At 38.2% G+C, this 22,187-nt stretch overlaps 1 protein-coding gene and 1 pseudogene across 4 annotated transcripts in view; one reads left to right on the plus strand and one right to left on the minus strand.

The window, feature by feature from the left end:
* Positions 1-4,348: 4,348 nt before the first annotated feature.
* LOC102953481 lies at positions 4,349-21,679 on the minus strand (annotated as a pseudogene).
* TTC8 (tetratricopeptide repeat domain 8) overlaps positions 21,603-22,187 on the plus strand; it is a 59,862-nt gene continuing 59,277 nt past the window's right edge. For 2 of the 4 annotated variants that reach the window (XM_042990315.1, XM_042990316.1), the window contains exon 1: positions 21,603-21,791. In XM_042990315.1, coding sequence (XP_042846249.1) covers positions 21,678-21,791 — 114 coding nt within the window. In that variant the 5' untranslated portion in view covers positions 21,603-21,677. The remainder of the gene's footprint in view (positions 21,792-22,187) is intronic. The other 2 variants (XM_007094979.3, XM_007094980.3) reach the window with 2 other exon arrangements.

Here is a 22,187-nt window from a genome sequence, read left to right on the forward strand (position 1 = left end):
GCCCTCCTGCCACCCTAGACTTCTTGTTTTCTTTTGTTTCCTAGAACAAGTCATGTTACCTTGCCACAGGGCTTTTCTATATGCTGATCTTCCTCTAGGCCCTTCATCTGGTTGACTGGTACTCTGTAGTCATTCCTGAGTCGATTCCTGAATAGCCTGAGGACATCACTCCTCTTCTTATACACTCTTATAACACCAGTTACAATACTTTGATAATACTTATCAAAGTCATGGGCACCTGGGTGGCTCAGTCGGTTAAGCATCTGACTTCAGCTCAGGTCATGATCTCACTGCTCATGAGTTCCGGCCCCGTGTCTGGCTCTGTGCTGACAGCTCAGAGCCTGGAACCTGCTTTGGATTCTGTGTCTCCCTCTCTCTCTGCGCCTCCCGTGTGCCCACTCTGTGTGTGTGTCTCTCTCTCTCAAAAATAAATGTTAAAAAAGTTTTTTAAAGACTTATCAAAATTGTAATTTTATACCTACTTGCACAATTCATTAATGTTGGACTCCCCTAGCAGCTATAAACTCCTTGAGGGCTTTCATGAGGAAGAAATCAGAGCAGGGGGAGAGCACAAAAATGGACAGTGGCCCCCTTTGTGGTACAGGCACACAGGCCTGATAGGTGGTTGGCTGCTGTTAGGGAACAGGCAGACAACTCTGCCCACTAACCTGGACCATGGGCCTCAGACAAAGATCCACTGCTGATAGGGGAGGGGTAGTTACAAAATCTATCAGCTCTCAGGGAGGTGCAGGAAATCCACTTGGGTCCAGGAATACCGTATAAATACCAACACAAAGCAGAGGTCTGATACTACTGGGCTGGGAACAGAAAACTCCCCCAAATAAGATCAGAGATACAAGGTAGCATTTGACTGTCCTGGGGAGAGGGCAGGAGTACTAAAAAAGTCTAACTGCCAGGCCAGACTCACAGGCCTGACGAAGCCCAAGAGGCTGGACAAAAAGGACCAGGAACATCTCCCCTATTTCCCACCACAAGTTTATGAGTGACAAGCATCAATGGTCGGCTGGGGCAAGGGCAAGAACATAGAGAGAGACCCCATTCTGTTACAATCCTGCAGAGATTACTAAAAACAGAGGGTGGCGCAGGAGCAAATGAACATTGATACATTACTGTTATTTAATCTATAAACGTTATTCGAATTTTGCCCATTGTCCAATTAATGTCCTTTATAGGAAAAATTTAAAAATTTTTCAGTAGGATCCAGGATCCTATTCACATGTTGCATTTTTATTTCCATGTCTCTTTTAATCTGGAAAAGTTTCTGGGTCTTTTTTATCTTCCAACATTTTGACATTTTGAAGAATGCAGATTATTTTGTTGAATGTTCCTCAGTTGGGTTTGTCTGATGTCTCCTCATTACTAGATCACATTATACATTTTTAGCAGGTAATAAAAGCAGTGTGTGTCCATCTTAGTACGTCATATCCAGAGGCAGATGATTTCTATTTGTTCTGTTATTGGTTATATCAACTTTGGTCACTTGGCTAAGTTGGTGCCTACCAGGTTTCTCCACTATAAAGTTGCAATTAACTACTGTCTTGGGGGGAGCTAATCAGAAAATTATACTATAAAGCTTTGATTCAGAAGGGTTGAAAAATAAATTGATAATTAATATTTGCAGTTTGGTTCACATAATTTTTCAAGGCATGCTGTTCATGAGAGGTGTTTGAGGGGTAATAAAAAGATTATAAACTACTGATTTAGAATATGTTATTTTGATCTCTGACAAAAATGCATGTGACGGTATCTTTAGTTTGTTCACGATGTTCATTGAAGTCTATAGAGAATTTTCCATGAATGCTTACGATAAAAATCTTTCTTTAGAATAATTGGCTTTGTTCGAAGGACAGTCAACTAGTTTATTATATACTGAAATTGCTTTTTTTTTCAAAGTTCACAATGAAGCATTTTGAGCATTAGCACATCTTTTTTTGTAGCAAAATAAGTTTATTAAAATATTTTGTTGTATATAAAACTTAGAAATATATCAAGATTATATACTTTAAATTTTACAATTTCATACTCCTGGTAAGAATTACCAAACAGAAGGAGCATGTATAAGAATCAGTTATTTGTATTCTGGACTATGTTCATGCATACTATATAAAATTTATAAATAGTTTTTGTCTACTAAGAATGGGCAAGTTACAAAATGTTTATGTCAAACCTAAAATGTTCATAGGCATATGGTTCAATTTTTAGTTATAAATGATTCTTAGACATAAATTAGAAGCTTTAATTTAATAAAAATAAAACTATTGGCTTAAAGTTTTGATAGCATGAGAGCAAGAACTCAAAATAAAACACGGGTTCTCCCATATGCTGGCTTTTTGGCCTTGGGCAAATTACTTTAGGGTATGTTTCTTTATCTGTAAAAAGTAGAAGTTAATACCTACTTCAGTAAGTGCTTGACCCACAACAGCTAACAAATTTCAGTGCTTACTAATACACGTACTCAAAAAGTACATGGCATTTTTACGTTGTGACTAAAATTTAATGCAACTTCAGCCTAAAGTTATTATGCTGTGTTTATTTCCATACCTCAATATGTCTCTCCCCTCCACCTCCATTAATACCCTCCAAATATTCTTTGCCCACACGACTGTTAATTGTGCTAGATAATTCTGATTCTGATCATAAATTTGATTTAATACAGCCAGCCATCTTTGTGTTAAGATTTTTTTTTTTTTCTTTCAACGTTTTTTTTTTTTTTTTTTTTTTTTTATTTTTGGGACAGAGAGAGACAGAGCATGAACGGGGGAGGGGCAGAGAGAGAGGGAGACACAGAATCGGAAACAGGCTCCAGGCTCCGAGCCATCAGCCCAGAGCCTGACGCGGGGCTCGAACTCACGGACCGCGAGATCGTGACCTGGCTGAAGTCGGACGCTTAACCGACTGCGCCACCCAGGCGCCCCAAGATTTATTCTCAGTAGGGGCACCTGGGTGGTTCAGTCAGTTGAGCATCTGACTTCAGCTCAGGTCATGATCTCATAGCTAGAGAGTTCAAGCCCCATGTCAAGCTCTATGCTGACAGCTCAGAGCCTGGAGCCGGCTCATGCTCTGTCTCTCTCAAAAAAATAAACACTAAAAAATTTTTTTAAATTAAAAATTAGGAGTATTTTAGAACTATAGCCGTATTAATTCATTATATTTTATATGTAATCTAGGACCAGGAGCATTCCCTAATAGGGCCTGAAAGTCTTTGAGCTAGGTAGGGCTCCTAGGGAATGGATCCAAGAGCAACAGCCAATTTGGAATTTCTGGAAAGCAAATAACCTTATACTTATGGTTCCATGGACAGAAGAGCCAAAAGTCCTACCACAAGCACAATTCCAGTCCCTGTTAACAATAAGGGAACTAATCAAAGGGATTTGACTTAATAGCTACACAGACTCCCATTTAAGCAAAATTGAAGAAAAGATTAAATTATTGGTACTTTGATATTCACATAAGCAAATGGCAGAGAACTTAAGACCATTTTTAAGACAAATATAGTTAACATGGTGCCACCTAAATCAAATGAGGATGGAATACATCAACAATTATTCTAGTAATGTGTTTTCAGAGTTTTTATCCAAAAATGGATTTGACCGGCAAGACTAAAGCACTAACCAAAAGTCAAATTTACACAAACCATAAAGTAAGATCATTATATGAAAAGGTCATTGTTCCCTAACACATTTCCAAAATCAATAACTTGTTAGGAATGAATGTTGATAGATTTAATGCAATGTTTATCTAAAATACATTAATGTATCATGTATGTTTGATCAGAAATATCCTTAATGTATGCAATCCCTTACTACTTTTAGACTGCTGTTTGAATTTAAACCTCTACTCACCTTCCTTGTTTTGCCCATTTAGAGGTTTCGGGCCACATCAAAATAAAGGTATATATGCACTTTAACAATTTTGCCATCTTTTAACCTAAAAGCTATGTATACATAAAGAACTGCAACAGTAACCAACCATTGCGGCATATAATGCTAAAAGAAATAATCATGCTGAAAGACAGTATCAGTACAGAAATGTTTCAAGGTCACAGGGATAAAGTCAGCCTCAATCAAATAAAATGGGATAATGTATTAAATTAAGTAGTTACTAGATAATTATTCTAGTTTAGACACATTCTGTATCATTTCTAGCTCTGACACATTTTCATCTAAGAGAAGTATGGATGGTTTAACATTTCTGTGTATTTGTATTTGTTGCAACTCTGATAGTTTAGTTTGCTATTTATCCATGCTACCCGATTTCTCCCTTTAGCAATGGTTGTTAGTCTCTGCTGTACAGAATAAGCCTATTTAAACAATTCAGGTTTGAATTTTCAACGAGAAACTATTTTCCACATGAATTCCTTCAGCAAATATAAAGTGTGACATAGCATATTCTTTAAATCATGCAAATTGTTAGATAAACTTTGGTAAAAAGATAGACTTCAGGTTATTATGTGTTGGTTAAAAAAGAGGATCAACATCAGTATCACTGAAATTAATGTAACTACAACGATGTTTAAAATCTTAAAAACTTCGACTTATTTTTCATCCTTATCAGGCCAGGAACATGGAATCCTCTTTGAAGAAATTTTCATTTCAGGATTGAGAAGTTTCTTAATTTGTCCAATTTCTGTTCTGCTCCAATCTTCTTTCAATATTTGGCTCACTCGAGGATAAATTTCAACAGGGTGAACATCAGGAAGTGGTCTTTGTTTCAAAATCTGTACGTGTTGGCAGATATCATCAACTTTTCCAAGAAATTTCAGTGGAGACTCTTCCTGTAAAGATGTTGTCAGTGTCATCAATTCAAGCTGCTGCTCTCATATTTCTTTCATTCTTTCAATTTGTGGAGTGTATTCTTGATTAATCAGATTGCTAACTTTACCAAGAGCAGCTAAGAAAAAAATTTTTTTCTGTTCTAATGTATCACTAACTCCTTAAAATACTGGAGAACAACTTCCTTATCACTTTGGACCATCTTCTCTGAATGAGATTTCTGTTCTTCCAGTTTTTGGATAAGATGAGTAAGATCTGTCCAGTGTGTGTCAGTTAACTGTTCAAGCAGTTTTTGGGGTGTATCCTTTTCTTTCAGATAGGCACCTTGAAGATCATCTATGGGATGACCATGACGTTAACCTACGGTAAGGCAATGACCACGAACTAATTTTTTATCTAGGAGACAGTAAACACTTAATATTGTCTGTAAAGTTCGGGACAGGTAACGATATCTGGACGGACTTCTTGCTGGTACTTTTCCATAATAGCCCTTAATGCAAAATTAACAGGTAAAGATTCAATACCAGTTAGAGGAATTTCAATAATACTTCTGCAATTGGGGCACTTGAGTGGAATTCGTAAAGGTCTCCATATAAAAAGCTCCCGGATGTCTGAAGAATGTTTTCCAAGCAATTTCTACAAAATGTATGAGAGCATGAGTACACGAGGGTCTTCAAAAATACTGTTAACAAATGGGACATGTTAACTCATCCTCAAAATTGTGCCTTTCCTACTTTGTTGACCTTCTGGCTTAGCGACTGAATATACTTTATCTTCTCCAACTTGTTCAGATTCTTTTATTAGTATTCATGGGGAGGAAGAGACAGAGTTCCTCCACAGGCTTGTAACAGCTCTACTGAACACTGGCACATCTTAAAACACATCCTTTCCTGAAGATTAACTTTGTTGTTGATTTTTTTTTATCCTTTCCTATTAATTTTTAAGTATCAGATAATACCCAGTCCTGTGAGTAAAAATCTAATTATGGAGAGCGAACTTTATGAATATCTTATAATTTATGTTGATCCACATTCTAATGGGGTTGACATAGTGACAGGACTCTTGGAAGACCACAAGAGAAATAGGCCCATTTAAGTCATTACTCAGTGAGTTATTTGAGTTATTTCTTCCTTTCTTTTGATCAGGACTGGGGAAAAAATTTAAAATTAAAACTTCAAAACAAATTTGAACAATAACTTAGAACTTTAGCTGAAAAGTAGAGACATAAGCAGAGACTGGAGTGGATGACTAGACTAGACAGAATGGGGAAAGCTGTTAACATTTTGAAATTAGATGATAAACTTTATATGTAAGAAAAGCAGTGTTAACATTCTAACTTTGCTGCAGAAGTAGTTAAGTAGTTAAGTAAGTTAAGTAGTTAAGTAGTCAATTAAGAAGGCACATATGTAATATGCTCATTTCACCAAAGAGTTGTGGAACATTCCCCAGAAAAGGAATCATTTGGCTAATTAATAATCCTTCTCAAAACAGGAATTAAATAAAAAAAAAGGGATTTAATTGAAATAATTCAATGGCATTGATTGATTTGTTTGTTAGACAATAAGTGAACTTGAACTGGAAGACCAAAAAGAAGGCCAGCATCTCAAAAAGGTTTTAGAAAATGCTTATTATTATGTTGTTGTGGTGGTTGTTCTCAGACGTGAAGAGTAAAGGTTGTTTCAAACAATGTCACACACACACTGGTAATACATCTACATGAAAACCTGTGCCATACAATGCGAGTCCAAGTTAGTTACACATTATCATGAGATGGGCCTTCTGGAAAAATAATAACAAACAAAAAATGAGATGGGTTAAGTACTGATTTCAGGAAAAGTGACAGAAATAAAACATTCTGTACTTGGAAGAAAACAGGATGGTTCTCAACTCAATAATCATAAATTGAGGGGTTTATAGCCTTTGAACATAATATACCTTTAAGAAAAACTTAGTAAGTGTACTGTTAAATCATTGACATCATCTGATACAATTTTTGAGCACCATTAATTTTTCTTATGATCATTCCTTCATATCCTGTGAAATACTGTGTAGACAAATTATAAGAGATTGACACATGATCATAGAGAGTGTCTTACTGTATGTAACAGAAACAAAACTAGATTTATGTTGTTTTATATTTTATGTAAATAAAAATTAGTTGTCTTCCTTCCTAATAAAATTAGTGGCTTAATGTACAAGTTGATAAGTGATAGAAAAATACATGTTAGCTTTGAATCTTTCCAAATGTTCAATATTATAATGCTCTGTTGTCTTGAAATTCCGAAAATGAAAAACCTTGCATTTTCATTTTGCACTGGGAAAGTTATGTGACTAATTTTGGTGGTCAGGGATGATCACTCTAATAAGATAGCATTAGATGTAGAACATGAAGGAGGGGATGAAGCAATTCACGTGGATATCTAGGAAAAGAGCATTCTTGGTAGAGAAAAGAGTAAGTGCAAATAACCTGTTATGGCACCATGTTTGATCCACTTAAGGATTAGCATAGAAGCTCGAGTGACTCCAGTATAATAAGCTAATGTAAGGCGGCATTCGATAAGATCAGATCTTATCTAATGGGGTGGAAGAGGGGGCAGATCGTTTAGGGACTTATGAGTTAGCATTAAGAACTTTGGCTTTCAAATCCAGGTGAGATGGCCAACACTGGAGGGGTTTTAAGGAAAGAAGTGACATGATCTGATTTAGGGTATTTTGAAAGAGTCACTTTGGCTGCTGTGTTGAGTAGTGTCAAATGTCCCAAGAGCCTAAAGCAGTAATTGATACAAGAGATAAGGATAGTTGGGGCAAAGTGGTTTAGTAGAGGTAGATTCTAGATCTATTTTTGAGGTAGAACTAACAGGCTTGGCTAATGAATTTGGATGTGTGTGTTTAAGAAAGAGAAGATAAGCATATATGTAAGGCTTTTGGTCTAGGCAACTGGAAAGATGGATGTACCATTTTCTGAGATCGGAATGATTTCAGAAAGAACAGGTTGGGTAGTGTTGGGAGGAACTACCATGTTTATCATCTGTTAAATCATCACATATATGTAGCCATTTCTGGCTTTTCTATTCTATTCCATCCATCTACTTGTGAACCTGTTCTAGTACCATCTTATTTTGATTACTATAGCATCCGTGTACATTTTTTAATATCTTGTAGGGCAAGATGGTCATTAGTATCATTTCTCAAAAATTTTTTGGGGGGGACTGTTCTTCCTGATGAATGTCAGATTCAACTATTCTAGTTGTTGAAAACACCCTGAATTTATAGGTTAATTTGAAGAGAACTGAAACTTTTCACTGTGTAATCTACCTATCTAGGAACATGGTATTTTTTTTTTATTTGTTTATTTTTCTTTTCATATGCCCTTCAGTAAAATTAGTAGTGTTCTTCATGTGGGACTTCTTCACATCTTGTTAATTTTGTAGAAATAGATATTTGAATTCTAATCATGGGAGAAAAAAGAAGAGTATGAAGATATTAGCTTTGCTGCAATAACAAATGATCCAAGCATCTCAGTAGTTTACAATAACCAGCATTTCTTTCCTGTTCACATTGTGGGTCAGGGTAGTTGTGGGTCAGCTACAGTGACGTGGCCTGGCTATACTTTGCTTTACATCTCTTCTCATTCTGGGTCTCAGGCTGAAGGAGCAGAGGGAAAAGAGCAAAGCCAACCACGGAAAGGCTCTTAAAGTTTTAGAGCATGTAGTATACTTTTTCTGCCCATGACCCATTGGTCACAGCAAGTCACATGGCCAGGTCCAATGTCAATGGGGGCCAACTCAGTGTTGAATCACATGGCAACAATGAGTGAGGATGTTAAATCTTCTTGCAACGGAGGAGTGAATAAGTGGGGATAATAATATAATCTGTCATAATATCCCGAAGGAAAAGGAGTCGTGTAATGTAATTCACCACCCTACAAATGCTTAGAACTTTAGAACTTCCGGAGTGAAGTGGATAATTTTTTAGGATATTGAGGGAAGCAAGGGGAATGCCAGTAAGCATAAATATGATACTTTCACAAGAAGACAAAATATGTTCCTCCATGCACCTCTAGCCATCCTCCTCTTCTCAAGGGTCAGTAGGGGTTCAAACTTCCTATAGGGGCTCCTGGGTGGCTCTGTTGATTAAGTATCTGACTTCGGCTCAGGTCATGATCTCGCAGTTGGTGAGTTCCAGCCCTGCATCAAGGCTCTGGGCTGACAGCTCAGGGGCTGGAGCCTGCTCCAGATTCTGTGTCTCCCTCTCTCTCTCCCACTCCCCTGTTCACACTCTCAAAAATAAATAACCATTAAAAAAAATTGTTTTTAAAAAAAAGGGCCAGTGGGGGTTCAGGGATGGGCAGTCAGGATGTAAGTGAGGGTAGGCAGTCTGCTGGGTAGATGACTCTTCATTTCTCTGCTAAATTTGTCTAGTAATGAATACCGTGAGGGGACTACTCTGCTATTGACCCTAACAGCAAAGAGAGGGCTAAGGCCAGAGATTATGAATAGAATGAGATAGAGTTGCAGAGGTTCTTGATTTCACAATTTTCTGTGTGGTTTTATGAGAAGGCATAGATATTATGTTCAATTAAATAATTCATACTGTCAAGTGCTAATGTTTATCAACATGCTAATTAATAATTGGATCTTTAAACCTAAATAGTGACCCACAACTTGTATTATTTAGCCTAACATTATTGGAAAGAAAGCAATTTATTCAGCAAATATTTTTTGAGGACATATTATATGCCAAGCATTACCTTAGGCACTGAGGATAGAGCAAAGTATCAACTCTTGGTGCTTGCATTCTGCAGAAGAGAGGGCAGAGACATAGATGATAATGTATATGTGCATACTTATGAAATATGCCAAGGGGTGTCAGGTACTATGGAGAAAAAAGTGGCAGGGAAATGAGATGGGGCTGGTTTGTAGGGAGGACCTCTTTAATGAAGTGACACATCAGTGGGGACCTTCATGAATTGACAGAGTGAAGGACCCCTTCATTAAGTGACTGAGAGGTTATCTGGGGGAAGAATGTGGCTGTCTACAAAGACTAAGTGCAACATTGCCCCGCTAAGCCCAGTCAAAGACCAGCAAGGGGGCCAGTGTCACATGAGTGGAGTAAGCAAGTCGATAAGGGGATGAGATATGGTCAGAGAAATAGCCAGGAGCTGTAGGACTTTTAGGTCTTGATGGGGAGTTTGGATGGTGGTGTTAGAACATTCCAGAACTTAATTTTTTAAAAATGAGCAGCGTTCTAGCCACATCAAAGACACTTTCTCACTCTTTGCCCTCCTTTCATATATGTATATAATGTCCTTGTGGCTGGTCAGAGTAGAAAGCAGAGATGTAATAATACAGTGTATACTGCATTTAAAAAAAATCTGTTCTTTTGGGGTGCCTGGGTGGCTCAGTCGGTTAAGTGTCTGACTTCGGCTTGGGTCATGATCTCACAGTTTGTGGGTTCAAGTCCCACATCGGGCTCCATGCTGACAGCTCAAAGCCTGAAGCCTGCTTTGGATTCTGTGTCCCCCTCTCTGCTCCTCCCCAGCTTGCACTCTGTTTCTCTGGCTCTCAAAAATAAATAAACGTTAAAAAAAATTTTTTTTAAATCTGTTCTTCTATTTTGTATTTTTTTTTTCGTTTTTTTTTTTTTTTTTTTTTTTTTTTTATTTTTGGGACAGAGAGAGACAGAGCATGAACGGGGGAGGGGCAGAGAGAGAGGGAGACACAGAATCGGAAACAGGCTCCAGGCTCTGAGCCATCAGCCCAGAGCCCGACGCGGGGCTCGAACTCACGGACCGCGAGATCGTGACCTGGCTGAAGTCGGACGCTTAACCGACTGCGCCACCCAGGCGCCCCTATTTTGTATTTTTAAGATGTGAAGTTTATTGAAGTATAGTTGACAGACAATGTCGCACTGGTTTCAACTGTACAACATAGTGATTTGACATCTCTTTATGTTATGCTATGCTTACAAGATTAGTTACCATCTGTCCCCATACAACACTATTACAATATCGTTGACTTTATTTCCTATGCTGTACTTTTCATCCCTCTGACTTATTCATTCATTAACTAGAAGCCTGTATCTCCCACTCCCCTTCACCAATTTTACACATTCCCCTACTCCCTCCCCTCTGGCAACCATCAGTTTGTTCTCCGTATTTAGAGTCTATTTGTTTAGAGCTTTTGTTTATTTATTTGCTCGTTTTGTTTTTTTAGATTCCACATATAAGTGAAATCATAAGGTATTTGTCTTTCTCTGAGTTATTTCATTTGGTATAATACTTTCTAAGTCTATCCTATTGTAAATGGCAAGATATTCTTTTTTTACGGCTGAGTGATATTCCATTATATACATCTATATATATATTCGCCACATTTTCTTTATCCACTCATCTATAGATGGACACTTAGGGTGATTCCATATTTTGGCTAATATAAATAATGCTGCAGTAAACATAGGGGTGTACATATCTTTTCATATCAGTGTTTTTATTTTCTTTAGGTAAATATCCAGTAGTGGAATTACTGGATTACATGGTATTTCTATTTTTAATTTTTTGAGGAAACTCCATACTGTTTTCCATAGTGGCTGCACCAATTTACTGTGTTTATATTTTATATTTTAAATATTTATACTAGGATTCTCTATGTATAAATGTCATAGGATAGGTAGATTTTGCTTTGATCTTTGTCATTTTTTTTTTTTAGTGAAAAGAATCTAGGTCTCTTTTTCCTTTTTTTTTAAAGTTTATTTATTTGTTTTCAGAGAGAGAGAGAGAGAACAAGCAGGGAAGGGGCAGAGAGAGAGTGGGGGACAGTGGAACGGAAGCAGGCTCTATGCTGACAGCAGTGAGCCCGATGTGGGGCTCCAACTCACGAACCACAAGATCACGACCTGAGCTTCAGTTGGAAGCTTAATCAACTGAGCCATCCAGGAGCTCCTGGGTTTATTTTCCTTTTTAAGTGATTTTTAAAGAATCTGTATGACCCCTTACCAATGACTGGAAAGAAGGTGCTCTTTCATATCATGTTCAACTGCATGAGGACAAGATGGAGGCAGAAGTGGTTGTCTGTCACATAAATAGAATTTATACCAACAGAGTTCTAAGCCTACTTCAATTGTTGAAAATTAATTCATTCTCAGACTTTAGAATCTGATTTTCAGAGTACAAGAAGCTTGATGGAAAAAGCAATTGAATGTAATCAGCCTCTCTTTATGTGCTTGGTTTAAAATCGTTTAGGCTGTCGTATGTGATACGAATCAAAGGGACTTGATAAATATTTCTAAGAACACCTAGATGGCTCACCTGAGCAGATGTGTAATTGCGTGTGAAATTCAGACTGAAACAAGCAAATTTAGAATAAAAGGGAATATTTAATAATTGTATTTTCACTTTCTTAAGACCTTTGCCAAAATAACAGGTAATAGCTTCATTCAAGAGCCACAAGAAGAAAATAGATTTTGGTAGATGGTCAGTAATTTGGGGTTAATGTAGTATAGCTCATGTGCAGAAATTGAGAAGCATTTTCTTTATTTTCAAGGAAGTCACTAGTTTTATAGAGCTTTTTTGATTTGGAGTTTACTATAGTAGGAGCAGAGTATTAAGAGACTATTTCCCAGTAGATTAGGAAAAATCATTATTCACGTACTTAAAATGCCAGTAATATTGGATTGTGACTAACTTCATAACTGAAAATAGTTTATCTATGAATAAAGCCTCACATAAATTCGAGGACTTGAAAAAAATGTAAAGATTTGTAAATAGAGCTACAGAAATTAAAACAGTGTTATACTTTCAAAAATATTGACCTTCATGTCAATGACCCTGAACACACAACCCAGAAACAATATTTATTCTATACTCGAATTTAGCATATAATGAAGGTAGCATTTCAAATCATTGAATCAGAGGGTCCAAGAAGTTATGGAATATGAAATAAACATTAAAAAAAAAAAGAACTTTCTAAATAACAAAGTTTCCTAGAAAGACAATTATCTACAACTGACAAACAATAATATCTTGGCTCTTCCTTTCTGATAGCCAAACTTCTTACTCTGTTTATTGCATTGCTATAATTTTCTGAACAGTATTAAATAGCAGTAGTGCTAGCATCGCTTATTCCAGATTTTACTGGGAATGCTTCTAAGGTTATATTGTTGAGTATGACGTTGGTTGTGGTTTAAGGTAGGTATATTACTAGTTTACCAATAGTCGTAATCTCTTCTCCCCATCCATGAGAGGAGAGAGTCTTTGCTCTAATAATCACTGTACCCATAGCTTAGAAAGTGCCTGGCACCGGTAGGCATTCAATAAATGCTTGGTGAATAACTAATTATCAAGAGGATTGATTGTATCAAGAAGATACGTGAAGTGTCCAAGAAATTATCTAAAAAAAAAAAAAAAGGCTTATTTGAGATCTTAAGAAACATTTACCTAGTAATATTGGAATTATAGAAAAGTATTAGAAAAAATATCCACTAGCTTAAAGCAAGTGAACTTTCTGATAACTTGTATAATATTTAAGCTATCTTTAAAAATGTATAAGATCTTTAAATGGATCATTTTAGAAAATAAAAACCAAGAATCAGTCTTTATAAAATCAGACTTTTATTCCCTTTAAGGATTATCCCTTTTTAATTCTTTTTGAAAAGAAATTTCAAATTGCTTTAGGTAGACTCTATTAATATAGACTGATCTCCAAAGGCTTTGGTATTTTAATGAAAACAAGTTATTTGACACTAAGTTTTGGCATGGTTAAATTGGTTCCCTAAGCCTTTAGATAGATGCCACAATGCATATTCAAAGATTAAGTTATTTATTTCAAAATGTAACCATCAATTTTGAATTTGGTATAGTAGTTATTGAACTTCATTTGGCCATTCATTCACCAAGAATCTATGAAATGTCTATGCCATGTGTGCACCGTATGCTAGGCTTCTGGGAAAGGGATGAATAACATTAAAGTCTACAAGGAGAAAGATATTATAGTGTAGCATAAGAAGTTTTATAAGAGGGGTACTGAGAGCATCTTGCAGATAGGTCTTTGGAGAATCAGTAGAGTTCAAAATAGGGTTGAAAGTTGGCTTGGATCTATGCCAACCAGACAAAAGGCATGGGGGATGGAGATAAGACACTGCAGCTATGTGCAAAGGCACAGAATGCTTCAAGTACATCAAGTATAGAGGGAATAGGGAGAAATTCAGTGTGACTAGAGCATCTTGTACTTTTGAAAAAATACAAGTTGCTCATCTGGTAAAGGGTGTAGGATCTTGACTCCACATAAATTTAAATCCTCGTTGTGCACAGACTCACTGGATAACTGAGCAAACAACTAAGTTCAAGTCTTAGTTCTTCTTCTGTAGAATGGGGACAATAATAGTACCAAGCTTGCAGAGTTAGTGAGGAGACTTAAGAGCATGTGTAGAACCTAATACTGTGCCCAATCCACCCAGAATAAGAGCTCAATAAATGGTAGCCATTGTTATACTGGTAAATAGATAAATCTGTTAGTGACTCCTACTTTAATATTGAATGGCATTTGCTTGTATATTGCTGGGAATTATTCATTCAATGGCTTTAAAAAAAAAAAAGCTTAAATAGTAGAATAAGTCCCATACTAGTACTAATAATGAGTTCACTTTTTCAGTAGAGTCCTGGAGTATAAAAGTACCACTTCTTCCTGAGCAAAAAGACTAAAAACATGTTACCTCAGATCACATCCATTTTAGAGAAAAGTTTCTACCCCAGAATCAGTGGTTTATGCAATTGTCAGTAGTAGAACCCTATAGCTTTTTTTTTTTTTTTTAAAGTTTATTTTTGAGAGAGAGAATGAGAGAGCAGGGGAGGGACAGAGAGAGAGAAGGGGGACAGAGCATCTGAAGTGGGCTCTGGCTGAAAGCAGAAAGCCTGATGTGTGGCTCTAACTCACAAACCATGAGATCGTGACCTGAGCTGAAGTTGGACACTTAACCGACTGAGCCACCCAGGCACCCCAGAGCCCTATAGCTTTAAAAAATTGAACACAGCATCTATTATATGGTGAACCACCACAAAGTATAAAACTTCTGTTAATTCAAACACATGCACGTGGCTTTGCAAATATTTTTAAATCATTTGCTTGAGTGACTGTTCCTTGAAAGAATAACTTCTATTCGTGTGTCTATTTCTTAGGTCTGATTCTCACCTCAGCTAATTACACACAGATTTCTTTGCCTGTTCTCTCTTGACTCCACTGTAGTCAAATGGAGACAAATATTGTAGATGGGTGACTTATGGCCAAACCTGGTATTTTTATTTTTATTTATTTTTATTTTTTATTTTAGTTTTCATCGTATCTTTTCAGAATTTAACATGGTTGAACTGCTTCTTTTTTGAAATTTTCTCTATAGTTTGGCTTCACGATCCCACACTCATCTGGTCTTCTTAGATCTGGTTTCTTACATGTCTGAGCATTCCTTCTTGGTATGTTTTATCTCTCCTCTTTTCATTACCTGTCTCTTAATGTTAGTAATCTGCATGGTTCTGTCTTTGGTTCTTTTCTTTTCTCATTCCACAAACTCTCCATGGGGGTAATCTTATTCTCTCCATTGCCTTTGATGAACAGATACATAATTATGTGAGTCTCAAATTTTATCTCCATCACTGAACTGTTTTCATTGCTTCTTCTGTGCATCTGTTTCCAGTAACCAACAGAACATCTCCATCCTGCTGTCCCAGAGGCAATAAAATCATTATGCCCCAGACTGAACTACTCTCATTTTTTCTCACTCCATTCCTTCTCCTTCATTCTGATCTTGGTGACTGGCCCCCCTATCCGTACACTCACCACTTGGAAACCTGAGAACTAGACTAGTTTTCTCTCTTTCCTTAGCCAAATGCCCTCCACATATCCAATCAGTGTCCAAGTTCTACTGATTTTATTTCTTCGACATTTGTTTGCCTCTTGCGTCCACGCCCATTACTTCCAGCATGTCGTACCTTAACTATGACAGGAGTATCCTAAGTGATCTTCCTACCTTCACTCTAAATCAGCCAAGTTGTTCTTATTCTCTGGTAAAATTTCCCTGGTGGTTTTTCATTGGATGTGCAAATTCCACTCTGTGATGTTCCATACTCTTGATGATCTGGCTTGAGCCCACCTTTGCTTCTTTCCTTCCACATCTTCTTTCCTGATCACATGATTTCATGTTGTGAAGCTTTCCCTGAGCTGCTGACCACAAAGCTCTTTACCAACCGTGGAGAAGATGTAAAATCACCCAGCCCCGTGCCTTCACTCGTACCCTTGTCCCTTCCTGGGTTTATCATGGCTCCCACCTCCTTCTATTGCACTTGTTTGTTCACCTCCATTATTCACTCTGTATTCCTGGCATCTCATACTATGTATTCAAAAGAATTTTTCGCTAAAATATCAATAGATATTTATTAAGCACTTTCTCAAGAATGGGTAAAAAAGAACGACTTCCAGTTTCTTTGGTATTGTCTCAAAATACTCTTTCTCTAGGATGTAATAAATGTGTCTGACTGAAAATTGAGGCAATCCCTGGTTGCATACATTGTTGGTTTCCATCCCAATGTGTTTCTGTGTTTTTTGAATAGACAATGTAATTATGCCTTGCCTAAATGAAATTGGCTTGATCTCTACAACCATCCCATAAAATAGTCATTCCGTCATCATCATTGTTCTCGTAGTCATCATCCTCATTCCCATTTGATATGTAGTGGGGAAATGCTATGGTGGCTTCTAAGTACACTAACTAGTGGGCTTATCCTGGAAGTCCTGAAATTGAAAGGCTCATAGACCAAAATGGCTAGTTTGTTAACTCAACTTAAAATCTACAGTGAGATTGAATAGGTAAAGATATTTAGTGCAAATAGGTGAAAGGACCGCATGGCCTGTGGTTTGCTCAAAGTTCCTGTGTCCTGACTCTCTTTACATCACCTTTCTTTATCACAGATGGTGTTGTTACAAGGAGCAGAGTCAAGGGCAGGCAAGAAAGTTTAGAGATGGAAGATCTGTGGTGCCAGATGTTTGCTCTATTGGAGAGAAGAAGAGGCAAATATACACAGCTACAGTTATAGCTCTGTGATAACCTTATGAGCAACGGTATGTATTTTAAGCAGAGGGCAAGTGGGCTAGAATGGATGATACCAATGGGTGGCCAATTTGAGGTAGATAAAGCTGATCCATGCTTTATGAGTATTTAAGGCTTATTTTGCTTTCCATCTCTTTCTGTCTACAAGTAACACTCATTTTTTTCATTCTCTTAATGTGTTTAACACATAAATGTCTATTCTATTCTATATTTAGCATGTCCTATAGGTCTATGACATACTTACTATCTATAGTTAACATTTCTTATGAGTTTCATCCATCATGTGTGTTTTTCTAGTCCTTTAAGGCAGAATAAAAAATTCTTAAAGAACATTTACATTATGGATGAAGCACATATCTGAGGCATGGGACTATTAAGCCACTTGCCCACGATCCCCACATTTAGTGCATGGGAGAGTCAGAGGTTCAAATATAGGAAATGTAGCACCAGAGCCGACTTCTTAACTACCATCCTATATTGATTCCTAATTTGCCTGAGAAAACACAGCCAGTAAGTCTGACCTCAAATTCAGTGCTCTTTCCCCTAACTACTCTTTATTCTAAGTGTCTTTGTGGCGGGAGACCTCTCTTGTTCCTCTCTGCTGTTCTTATCACCAAGCACAGGGCCTACACAAATACTTGTTGACTAAGAGAAGATCCCAGTTTAACTGCTTTTCTTTTGGGTTAACGTTAAATGACCTGAATAATACCAATGTAACATTTAAGAAAAGTTAACTTTTGACAATTAAAGTTACATATCTATAGTATTTGACTTTAAATAGAATTAACCTAAAAGGATATGTAGTTGCTGGAGAGCAAAAGATAAGGATCCAGGAACTGAGATCTAGCTCTGATTGGGAAACTGACCCTTTCTTTCAAAGGGATTAAGTTGTTTCTCTGTGCTTCATTTTCCTCAGTTTGAAAATGACCCTAGTAAGTCCTATCTACCCTTTTCGCTAGGAGCTGTTACATTTAATATTCTTCCTGTTACTAGCATGCCATTTAAAAAAGTGGTTTCTGGAGTGCCTGGATGGCTTTAGTCAGTTAAGTGTCTGACTTCAGCTCAGGTCATGATCTCACAGGTTTGTGGGTTTGAGCCCTGAGTCGGGCTCTGTGCTCAAAGCTCAGAGCCCAGAGCTACTTCGGATTCTGTGTCTCCCTCTCTCTCTCTGCCCTTCCCCCACTTGTGCACGCGTTCTGTCTTTCTCTCTCAAAAATAAATAAGTAAACATTAAAAAACGGTTTCTGCATTATGGATTAGAAATTATAAAAAATGTAATAAAGTCTATCTGCACATTCACATAATCAATTAACATATTTACACAATTAAAAATTTACACAATTTATAATCTTTTTTTTTTTTTAACATTTATTTATTTTTGAGACAGAGAGAGAGCATGAACAGGGGAGGGTCAGAGAGAGAGGGAGACACAGAATCTGAAACAGGCTCCAGGCTCTGAGCTGTCAGCACAGAGCCCGATGCGGGGCTCGAACTCACGGACTGTGAGATCATGACCTGAGCCGAAGTCAGACGTTCAACCGACTGAGCCACCCAGGCGCCCCGTATAATCTTTTAAAGGCTCAGTTTATGCTACATTTAGACGTGCTTCATATCCTGCAATTTGTTAAGTATTCTACAATTTTCCACAGCCGTTTGACTTTTCTTTTCTTAAATTTTTTAATGTTTATTTGTTTTTGAGAGAGAGAGAGAGAGAAAGAGAGAGCGCGCATGCAAGCAGGGAGGGGCAGAGAGAGAGGGAGACACAGAATCCAAAGCAGGCTCTAGGCTCTGAGCTGTCTACACAGAGTCTGACGTGGGGCTCAAACTCACAAACTGAGACATCATGACCTGAGTCGTAGTCGGACACTTTAACTGACTGAGCCACCCAGGCGCCCCTCCATTTGACTTTTCTAAAAGGAAAAAAAAAAATTAACAGCCTTCTGAAAGAAGCTAATATGAATTATTATGGTCCTAAAATATTTTTAATGCCTTTTTTTTGTTCCATAGTTATATATTTATGTCTCTTTATTTTTACCACTTATAAAAATCTTGTTCTTGTCTAGGAAGTTGGCAATAATCTCAATATATGCAAGACCATGTGGAACTCAACATGATAGTTGTTCAACCCTGGCTGCCTAGTAGAATTAACTAGGAAACTTAAAAAGAAAAACAAAAAAACTGACGTTTTAGCTCTACATCAAGCTATTTAAATCAGAATCTTGAAGGATGGAATTTGAGTATCTGTATTTTTAAAAGTTTTCGAGATATTCTACAAAATACTTGACTAGTACTCTTCAAAACTGTCAAGGTCATCATAAACAAGGAAAGCCTGAGAAACTGCCACAGATCAGAGAAAGGAGACATACTGTTGCACCCACACGACTCCTGAAACAGAATGCTATGGGCACCAGTGACAGTCACAACAAAGTTTATTGCAATGAGAGGCAAGGCAGTCCGATCAGGACTGACACTCTTGACCAGAGTGCGGCCCGAACAGCCGGGGTACAGAGTTCTTATAGCCCACCACATCGTCTTATCGTCACTTGGGAACAGAACAAAGAAATAGTTTCCAGATGGGGGTGGAAACAGTTCTGACGTGCCCTTGCCCCAATCCAATCAAACACTAATCCAGTTGATTTTCCTTGAACTTTTGTTCCCTTGATTGATAGGATAAGGCTGGTATCTCTTAACCTACAGTGTTAAAACAAAGCTGTTATTTCTCAAGGCTACAGGTTAGCCCTAACACTACAATTTAACCCTTACATTACTAATTCAGTGTAATAAGGTATCCAAAGTGGGATCCTGGAATGGAAAAAGGATATCAGGGGAAAATTATTGAAATCCATATATACCGTGGAGTTAATAGCAACGTGTCAATATTGGTTCCTTCATTGTGACACATGTACTGTACTAACATAAAATGTTAACAATAGGAGAAAGTGGGTGAGGAGTATATAAGAACTCTCTGTACTCTCTTTACAACTTTTTCATAAATCTAAATCTGTTCTAAAATAAAAATTTTATTTAAAACTCTGTCTAATATGGAGCTGGAGTTGAGACTCACTTACATAGCAACATTGTATCAGAAAACAAAAAGTCTTTTGAAATATTGAGCCCAATTGCAATTGCCAGCATGTGTAGTCCTACAACCTGACTCTCAGAAACAACAGGCTATTGTCTTAGGACAGAATACATTTCTAGAAGCACTTTGAGGGAAACAAAAATGGACTAATTACAATAAACATAACTGTAATAATCAAAACCTGGATAGGGGCACCTGGGTGGCTCAGTTGGTTGAGCATCTGACTCTTGATTTTGGCTCTGGTCATGATCTCATGGTTAGTGGGATTGAGCCCTGCATAGGGCTCTGCTCTGACAGTACAAAGCTTGCTTGGAATTCTCTCTCTCCCTGTCTCTCTCTGTCCCTTCCTCACTCATGCTCTCTCTCTCTCCTTCTCAAAATAAATAAATAAACATTTTTTAAAAAAGAAAAAACCCTGATTACTATTCGCTTCTAAAAAGCAAAAATTCAAGAAATACAAGAAATACTGCTTAGTAAGGAGAAGAAAACTACTCCCAACCCATTAGTCAGGTTAGAAAGGTAGTTTCATTTTGATATTTATGAAATATATAAATATCGGGATTAAATATAATGTCTACATTATGGTACCCTAGTGGTTTGAGAAAACTGTGAGTGATTTATTTTTGCTAAGAGTTGTTGTTTCTTATCTGTAAAAGGAGATTTAGACCTGACCAGAAATTTCTTCAGTATTATTTTTCCTCTCTTGCCTCTCCCACTGTGGTAGGAAAGAGGCAAGGAAAAAAGATACCCTTCCTAACGAAGTCTACCTAGATTTAGCCCAGTCACACTTCTTTTTTCATATCTGTGTAAATCTCTAGAGAGAAGTCAGAATTGTGCCTAAAGAAATCATTCCGCACAAGTAAGCATTTGACAAACAGCAATTGGTTGGAGATGGCATTTCAAAAAGCTCCTTTTTAAAATTTTGTGTTATGTCATTTTGTTTGTAAAAAAGTCACCAGTGTGTAATCCGGAATCCTTACGCATTGTATAATAGCGGTATTAACAGCCTGTCTGTAACAGCCTAATCTGTAGCCCAGATTACAGTCCCGCTCCCTAACTTCATGCGATTTGGGGTGAATAATTTCTCTTCTCTGAGCCGATCTCAGTTTTTCATCTGTAAAATGCCTCGATAGGACTAAGCAGTATCCAATACCCCTTTCTATTCGAACACTGAGATTTGTTGAGGGCTTTTAGAATCCTTGGGTTCTGGTGGGCAGTATGGTATTGAAGAAACTGGTCTCATGTTTGTGTTTCTAGAATTGGAAGGATAAATAATAGGGGCAGGAAAGCGTGCAAGGAAGAGTAGGACTCCCGTTGTAGGGTCAACACCTGGGATTTTTCTCAGACTGGCAGAGTAAGCAGAGCGTTTCGCTGCTAGGCAACCGGTCCTCCTTTGGGAGAGTGGAGGACCCCAGTCGGAGGTGTCTAAGTCACTACCTCTTAATTTAGCCATGGTGCCTTCTTCTCAAGGTTAATGAAATATGTATCTTTTAAAAGTACACACTTTCTGCAGCCAAGGTTTGACAAGCCTCGTAGCTGAGTTCGACTCGTGGTGGGTTTTCTTTTTCCTGTTCTCAGGCGCGATGCGGGCACTTCTCAGGCTAGGCCCCTGCTTCCGCGCGTTGCCGGGCAGAGCTGGACGCCTCTGGCTCCTCGACCCCGCCCTCCCAGGCCCGGCTCCGGTCCTTCGCGGGCCGCGCTCGGTCGCCATGGGCTCGGAGATGGAGCCGCTGCTCCTGGCCTGGAGCTATTTTAGGCGCAGGAAGTTCCAGCTCTGCGCCGATCTGTGCACGCAGATGCTGGAGAAGTCCCCTTATGATCAGGTACCGGCCGGACCCCGTCAGCCCTGTGGATCCCGGCGAGAGGCAGAGGGCCCTGGGGGGTCCCGGGGCCGCCCCGTGGGGGCTCCGGGGTGAAAGGCCCGGGGCGAAGTTGATCGTGTGGTCAGCACAGGCATCTGGCGCGAGATCCCCTGGAGCCGTGACCGGCACCTCCCCGCCGGCGGCGTCCCCGCGTCCCCACGGAACCCCCGAGTGCTGTGCCAGAACCGCCCCCTCCTCAAACTTCAGCAGTCCCTTTCCTTTACGCGTCTCTTAAAGGAACACTTAAAAGTCCCGAATTTCACTTTGGTGCAGAACTTTGATGATTCGTTTATACTTTCATATGGATGGGCTCTTAAGTTCTCTGCGTGTGCGTTATTAATTTCTAAAACAATTATG

This window comes from Panthera tigris, chromosome B3 (genome assembly GCF_018350195.1).
Source record: "Panthera tigris isolate Pti1 chromosome B3, P.tigris_Pti1_mat1.1, whole genome shotgun sequence".
In the NCBI taxonomy this organism is placed as follows: domain Eukaryota; kingdom Metazoa; phylum Chordata; class Mammalia; order Carnivora; family Felidae; genus Panthera; species Panthera tigris.